General features: G+C 33.8%; 2 protein-coding genes across 5 annotated transcripts in view; one reads left to right on the top strand and one right to left on the bottom strand.

Annotated features, from left to right (window-relative positions):
- Positions 1 to 900, top strand: part of LOC100162398 (ubiquitin conjugation factor E4 B) — an 8,793-nt gene extending 7,893 nt beyond the window's left edge. For all 3 annotated transcript variants that reach the window (XM_008183568.3, XM_029488136.1, XM_008183567.3), the window contains one exon: positions 638 to 900. In XM_008183568.3, the coding sequence (XP_008181790.1) occupies positions 638 to 714 (77 nt within the window). In that variant the 3' untranslated portion in view covers positions 715 to 900. The remainder of the gene's footprint in view (positions 1 to 637) is intronic.
- Positions 901 to 1,277: 377 nt separating this feature from the next.
- The window catches only part of LOC100160365 (probable serine/threonine-protein kinase nek3), a 244,102-nt gene continuing 237,177 nt past the window's right edge, over positions 1,278 to 8,202 (bottom strand). For both annotated transcript variants that reach the window (XM_016803426.2, XM_001943815.5), the window contains exons 12-16: positions 7,880 to 8,039; positions 4,893 to 6,156; positions 2,869 to 3,013; positions 1,832 to 1,919; positions 1,278 to 1,753 (exon numbers count right to left, since the gene is read on the bottom strand). In XM_016803426.2, the coding sequence (XP_016658915.1) occupies positions 1,667 to 1,753; positions 1,832 to 1,919; positions 2,869 to 3,013; positions 4,893 to 6,156; positions 7,880 to 8,039 (1,744 nt within the window). In that variant the 3' untranslated portion in view covers positions 1,278 to 1,666. The remainder of the gene's footprint in view (positions 1,754 to 1,831; positions 1,920 to 2,868; positions 3,014 to 4,892; positions 6,157 to 7,879; positions 8,040 to 8,202) is intronic.

The following is an 8,202-nucleotide window of genomic DNA, read 5'->3' as shown; positions in this document are numbered from 1 at the left end:
TAGGTATCCAATTATCCACTTTTAGCTATAAATTAAGTTGGCAATAGTTCAATAAAGGTTCTTCAAAATTAATTGGTTATTATTATAACCAGTTCCATCGTAGTGAAATTAATGCATAAATATGCATATTAAAAGATAATGAATTAAAATTTTTAAACATATTGTAGAGGTAAAATATTGCAACTTTAAAAATTAAATTATCATGAATACCAATGCTCTAAAACAGATAATATTCTTACTTTTAAGTTTAATATTTGGTTAACTTACTCTAAGTCAATAATACAAAATTGGTTCAGCTGTACATAAATTTGTTATCTATATTATAAGTTTGTAAGATGGGAGACAAAATATGGAGTGCTACATAATATTTGACTATTCAAACTCTTTTAATATACTAAGGGCCAGTTGTACCGTCTAGGGTTACACTTTGATTAGGCTTAATCAGCTGATAACAGATTTTATAACAGGGCATATTCTGCCAATTAAACTTCGGTTAACTTTCATCGGAGATGGTACAACTGGCCCTAACTAATATTACAGTTTATAATAAAATTAAGCCCATTAGAATTTGTCTTACATCTGTACCTATATTTTTTTAGAGCTTTAATAATTAATTTAAAATTAAATTTATTTACAGCAACGGATCTGAAAGAAAAAATTCAAAAATGGAAAATTGAAAAGCTAAAAGCATTGTCTCAAAAGCCTCAACAATAAAGAAAGAAATATTTAGGAAAATATAAATAATATTGTAATAATAATTAAAAATGATAATATGTAAAGTTTATAATAATGTATCCAAGTAAAATCACTTTTTAATATTTACCTCTAGTTTTAATTATACTATTTATTTTGTGATAAAAAAATGTGTTCTTAACACTAATAAAAGACTAAGAAAATACATATAAAATCCATATATATTATATTATGTATATATAAAATCATACGTATCATTTTATATGTATTTATTGATTAATTTAATGGTAGTTTGGTGGTTCCAAGATTTGTATTTATGAAGATAATTGTTGATAAATATTATACGCACAAAGTTAAATAAAGTTATCTATAAGTTTATTATGATTTGTAAAAAAAATGTATTGACAATTTTTTTCTTTTTGTATAATTATTTGATTTAAAAAAAAATTGTACAAAATTTTCAAACGTACTTATACTTATATTGTAAATAATTTAAGAATAAAAAGTATGATAAAATGTTTTTTTTTTATTATTATTAGTTACATATTTATACATATACATTATACAGTATACACTAAGGAAAATATTCCACTACAAAATTTAAATTGACTATAGATGACTAGTTCTTAGTAGACTAAACCGTTATTGTAATAAATATATAATATTTCATTTCATAAATGTGTGAATACATAAATATTAATTTTTTGTATGTATAGTACATTTTTTTAAGTTGGCAGTCTTAAATTCAACACTTTAAAATTACATTATTAATATTTAAGTATATTATTACAGTAGTATTTTATACATGTTGTGATATGTTATTTTCAGTAAATTTTAACAATGTACAGTTTAATTCAATCTTTATATTTCCATCTTCGTCCCTTCTGTAATAATAAGTCAAATGCTTATATTGATTGCGGAAAAATAATCGTTCAACATCTTTCTCGGATGCAATACTTCTCCTATAGTTTCATTAAACGACGTTGCTTTCTTGGGCTGCGGCATACCTGGTAGAAGGGGTTTCTGTCTTTTCAGGAACTGGTGGTATATCGGATTTGACCTGGACAACACGAAATTTGATTAGAATGATTCGTTTAAACTATATATTTTAGTTATGTAATATTGTAACATTATTCACCTTCAGGTCGCCGTCCAGAAAAAATCCGATCTGATGGTATTCCTTGCCGGACCGCGGTTTCAATGTAGTCTTGGCTGGTCTACCGCACCTGCACCAATAATGCATAAGACATTGTGTTTAATATTTATTGTCACGGCAATAATTGACATGTTAAATTTAGAGGAACTATCTGGCTCGTATTATATGTCTATGATTTAATATAACAATTGTGGCAGTCATAATATATTAATAACCCTATACGAAAATATTATTGTGACAACAACGTACCTTTGTGTCAATGTATTGCGGGTAATAGTAGGTAAATGTATAGTAGGTAATACGCTATTTTACACGAAATTAAACATACCTACTGTTGGTACATTATAAACTTATTTAAACAACCCAGTAAACCTAATACATATTAATATTGTTGTAACTTGTAATGTGCCTATCAAAGGGCATGAAAACCAATGTTATATAATATCTATATGTATATGTTATCTATTATACTAAGTTAGGTTTGAAGAAAAATATGCATTATATTCAAAACTATTCCGCAACGAAATATAGGTATAAATATTAAATATATTCTTTTCTCTAAAAATATGCATTTATAGGTGGTATATGTATCGAACATTTTTACTCTTCTATTCAACGTGAATATGCGATGTGAATCGTAAAGAAGTCTTATAGTCTCGTTCACTGTATATATAGACTACCACTACCTGCTCTCATAATATATAGATTCTTGACAAATACACGCGTGAAATATCCTAAAACGCCGACCTCTGAAAGGCTCCTCTAGTCGTAATAATATTTTATGCAATACCGCCGAGTCGACGAAAATCGGAGTAAAAATATCGGGTCAATGACGCCTACCTAGTGAAGGATACACGCGGGTACACGGTGTGTACCCACCCTCTAATTTTATATTTCAGCGTGTACCCTTAACAAAAATCGTGGTACGCAACTTAGGCATAGCCTCCCCCCAAGTTATTTTTGACAGTGGTAAAGGCGTGTACCCATAAACTTATTAAGGACTACATGACTGCGCCTACCTTGGGTTTTCGTTGTGGGCCGTGTCCGACGAACTGTGCGAGGATAACGACAGCGTTTCGATGTAGTCGCTCATGTCTGACGTGTAGCTGCTCGTGCTCTGTGAGTCCAAAAACGGCACGCCCGCGTTTCCTTCCACGTTAAACCCTGAAACCGACGACAAAGCTTTTATTAGACGTGGCTCGGGCTTTGTAAAAATTCAGACGAGGCTGAGTCATGATATTATGATGAATAGTGTTCTCGCCCTGAGAGTATATTATATTCTTCCTAAACGCGCATTATAATATTATGTAGTTATTGTACATTAATAAATTGTACCTCCATGCCTGAGAGGCGACTAGGTTTCGACCGTTTAAAGAATAGAGGTTACCACTCCAAAATCACGATCAGCTTAAAGTTCGAAACGATGACAAATATCAATGTTCGCACGCGCGTCGTGAACTTTTTGGTTTTAGTTACTCAAAGACTACCCTGGCTACTAGGCAGTAGTATTACCTATTATAACAATATTGTGTGAGTTCGATCTATAGATGGAATATAAAAACGGTTTACCGGTATTGCATTCAGTCGGTTTACATTATAGACAAAATATATTAATTGAATTGTTGACCGTTGTGAACTATGACGAATTAAAAGATTCCGAGATGGGTATCGAAAATTAATGGACTCCTGACAATTGTGTAGCTAAATAGCCTATCCATAACGCCGCGTGATCTATAATTAAATCGAAGGTATTAAAAAATAGATCATACTTATGAGATTGGTATCGATAAAGTCAACCCAACCGTGCCACTGATCCGAACTGATGTCGCGGAGGAAAAAAGGGTGAAATGAGTTTCCACATTCCACACAACTATTGTTTAAAATCAATTTAACAAGATATTTAAAACAATACAAGATTCCGTGTGTTGTATAATTTATCGTTTTAAATCATAAATTAATTTACTACTCAAATGTTTCGTTCTTATTTTTCGTTATCTTTCAATTATAATATATATGTGCCGTGCCGTAAAATACAAATTATAAAGGTAGGTGCTTTATGCACACTGGTACACTAGTAGTGGTTACTGGCTAGTTATATTATAAAAGAAAAATTCGACAATGCGAAATGTTACTACTATTTCCAATGTCAATGAAAATCATTGAAAACACATTTATTATTTTCCTTCTATATTAAAACCAACTAGGTACTTCCAAATCATACGAATAGACACACTATTCCCATAATTCTTACACTATCCAGTGTTAATTTTAAAATAAATAATGCAAAATTCACTTTTTCCGAACGGTTTTACATGAAAACGCACTTATTACAGATTGAAGCAAAACGTTTCATTTCCCGTCGTGCATTTTTTTTTAAAACTTTAAAGACTATTGTTTTTTTTGATCATGTACAAATTACGTACCTTAAACAGAATTGTTTATTATTTAATTAGGTATTTCATACAAAAATAAAAACAGATTTCGTCATTGTATTTAATAGTTCACAAAACTGATGAAACTGTATTACCGTTGCCAACATTAATGTATAATATTATTATACGATTTTTTTCGGGAATGAAGTTATTTTTAAAAAAAGGAGTCATAACTCAAAGAACTATTAGAGAACGTTTTTGAAAATATTTTTTATACAATTTTTTAACTTTTATTTTTTTTATTGATATTATATATCTACGCCATATTATGAAGCAGAAAATTATTCGGAGTATTTCGTTATATATAAATCAGAATTCGGGTGAGTAGTTAATTAGTTATAAGACATATTTAAGTTTTAGATGAGTGGAGTAGTAGACCAGCATTTTGAAGTGTTGTTCTTGTGCCACTCAGCTCATCTAAATTGAAATACTTATAACTCTAAACTAAACTCATAAACTACTCGTTCAAAATTTAATTTTTGTGTATCGAAGTACTCGAAAAAATATTCCGCTTTGGAATAAAATATATTATGATTGAAAAAAGTAAAAACTTAAAAAAGGATTACGATAAAAATTGAATATTATACAAAATGAAAACAACTACAACTGACCTTTATCTTTTTTCAAGCACACGGGTACTTCGGCACCGGCCGACGACGATTTCATAGTGCCTGCGAACTTTTGAAACCTGAAGCTAAGCTCCTTAAGCCGGTCGGTGGACTTGGACCGCCTGGGAAGCGAACCGTGCACGCAACCGGTGACGGTCACGCGGCCGCCGCAGTCGATGGAACCGTCCGCGGAACCGCCAGAAGCGGCGGCGGTGGCCGCGGCCACTGTGCGCCTGTGCCTTAACGTTGACATGGCCGTGGTCAGCGGCAACTCGAACTCGGCAAAATCGGCGCCTCGGTAACGCAGCGAACCGGTGGACACGCCCGAGTCGTTGGAACTGGACGAGTCGCGGTTGTTCTTGCACGGAACGCTCGACGACCGTCGGATGTGCACCAGCGCGGTCTGTTGGTCGTCTGCGGCCACGCTGCCGTCAGACACCGTCGAGGCGGTGGACGTGGCGCCCGCCGAGGTGGCGTCCGTGGGACGTTTGGCGATCTGGCTGGTCATGCTCTCGGCCGACGAAGTGTGATCCGAACAACCAGCGCCTCGGCTCGACCGGTCGGCGCCAATTCCACACGTCAGCCCGTCGTCGTCGCACCTCGACGAGTCTGCCGAACTGGATCGCCTTCGATGAGGATCGTCCGCCGCCCCCCCAACGTTTTTCCAGTCGTTGCCGTTGGCCGACGCCGCTGTTGACTTGTATTCGTTCAGACTGGGTATGCTGGCAGACTTTTCGGCTAGGCCCCTGTTCATTATATTCTTCAACATGTCCTGCTGCTTGTTATTTCCGCTGTTACTATTGTTGTTGTTGTTGTTATTGTTTTTGTTATTGTTGCTGCTGCTGTTGTTGTTATTGTTGCCCGCCGCCGTCGGACACATGGGCAGGTAACCGGGGAACTGGTTACGCTTCGTTTCTACCATCCGACCGTTGACCGGTTCCATGGTCATGTAGTCACCCTTTTCGTCGGCGCCGCTGCCGGAACAACGCTTCTGATGGCCGCACTTGTCACAGGCGTTTGACAGGCCCGCCTTGGTCAACACGTTTTTGGCGTTTTCATAGTAGCACAGCGATTCACTAAATTCCAAGTTCATGTAGTTTTCCGTCGGTTTTCGGCCGTTACGGGTCATCGTCGGCTGCTGCTGTTTTCCACCACCACCACCGGCTGGTTCCAAGTTCATGTAGTTGCTTGACGGTGGTTCCGCGTGCTTCTTTTTCTTCGAAACGTCCACGGTCGCGTAAATTGCTCCGTTGTGTTGGCAATTGTTCTGCAAAAATGTTCGCATCAATGTTTAATTCGATTAAAATATAATTGATTATAATATATATAAAGATATATTATATAGATAGGGGTAGGTACATAGAATATAGCTAAGATAGTAATAATAATAATATAATATTTCATGTTGGAGTAAGATCCAAGGGGGTAGGGTTATTAAAAACTAGAAGAAAATGTCGTCGTATTTCAGAAGGATATAGGTCAAACAAAATTGTCTCTATTCGAGGAAAGTTTTCAAATCGTGATGTGGAAACAGTACGTAATAATATGTGAAGAATAGATTTAAAAATATTTCGTCGATCTAGCAGAGTATTTTTAAAAAGTTTTTCTTGAAGTCGGTACCGGTCACAATAAAAAGTTCAAAAAGTTATACTTTTGGGTTAAATAGTTAATTTTAATAATTTATCTTGCCATTAATAAATTGGTCAGATAAATTAGCCGCATAAACACGCCTATGATGCGAATTCGGTCTTTTATCGGCATTGCATGATATGATACATCCAAATATCTTTTAATAATAATAATCTTTATTCTATTCAGTTATGTAATAAATATGCAATATACATTATACATATTATAATACAATAAAAAAAACAATGATAATTGAGTTGATGCTCTTCTTTAAGCAAGTTTGCAACTTGGGGGTTAGCGCTCTTTAAACATAATATATACACTGATTTTTTTGCTCTATCGTCTACTTTTAAAGTTACCTACTTATAGTTTTATTTGTAAAAGCGTTATCAAAATTAAATAAAACTTTCTGAAAAAAAAATACAGAAAAATGGAACGTCAGAAGTTTAAAATTATTTTTTATTACTCCAAGTATATTATTATTTATTTATTATTTTAAAATTTAAATTTTGTCCGTTACTCGTACCTAATGTATAGCTTACATTGCATTTTTTTTAAAGTTCATATACAAACAGAGTATTGTAGGTTTACGTTTCTATTGATTTAGTCTGTTTTGTACATATCGATTACTTTATTTTTTTTTCGTGTTTACTGTTGTACAGTCTTTTGTTCGTACTTATTTATTCTAATTGTATAAATTAAACGTTCCGTCATTTTTTTTAAGTAGCAGTTTTAGACTTTAGTACGTTGTTAATAATTATTCAGTTGGTATATTATATTGATGATTTGGTTATGTTTATCATCAGACATCAGCAAAATATTTTTCTAATGATTACAAATAAAAAAATCAATTAATGAGTAGTGCGAAATATGTTGGTCGGCGGAATTACTATTTTTCAGGACAATTATAAATAAAGGTACATGATCATAATTTATTGTTTACTAAAAAAAATAAAAATACTGCCTCCGTAATTCAAAAGCAAACATCTAAACACCGGTTTATCGATTTGTGTACACTTCGGAGTGTGTTTGGATTCTTTGGCTTCGGGTAGCGTAGGTTTTACTAAATGAGCCACAAAGCTGTAGTTTCGTCAGGTTTATTTGGTAGATGTATAAATTAATATAAAATTAATCAGATACGTTATATTTTTTTCTTATTCTTATTTTTAATAACACGTTTTTTTCATCCTAGCGTGTCGATGATCTTATGACTGGATTTTTGTTTAATTTATATTTGATATAAAAAACAGGATCGACGTTTTCGTAAAAAAAAAAATGTCTGCGCATCTCGCACGAATAGTTATAAGTCTTGGAAACTATAAATATAATGATGCAATTTATAATAAAGCACATCGACTTACGGTAAAATTTGATATATTCTGATTGTCGGTTAGATGATTACTTCGTCTGCAGCGAGGAGGCATCGTCATCCAGTTATTATGAGACCAACAAGTCATGGCTCTCTGGCAAGGGCACATTCCGGTGCATTGTGGGCTATCTGTTTGTTTTGGCGTACCAGCACTAAAAATGGAAAAACGGCGAAGTATTATTCAAATTGCCGCTCGTAGACGATTTGGCACTCAAGGGTACTATATAGACTGTTATCTTGAGAGTTGTTTATAACTCTCGATTACCGCCATACCAATAACAGCATTTATATTTGTTTATCAAAATCTTGTACTCG

The sequence above is a fragment of the Acyrthosiphon pisum genome, chromosome A1 (assembly GCF_005508785.2).
Source record: "Acyrthosiphon pisum isolate AL4f chromosome A1, pea_aphid_22Mar2018_4r6ur, whole genome shotgun sequence".
In the NCBI taxonomy this organism is placed as follows: domain Eukaryota; kingdom Metazoa; phylum Arthropoda; class Insecta; order Hemiptera; family Aphididae; genus Acyrthosiphon; species Acyrthosiphon pisum.
The sequence above is the reverse complement of the archived record's forward strand: the minus strand, read 5'-3'. Positions and strand labels throughout refer to the sequence as shown.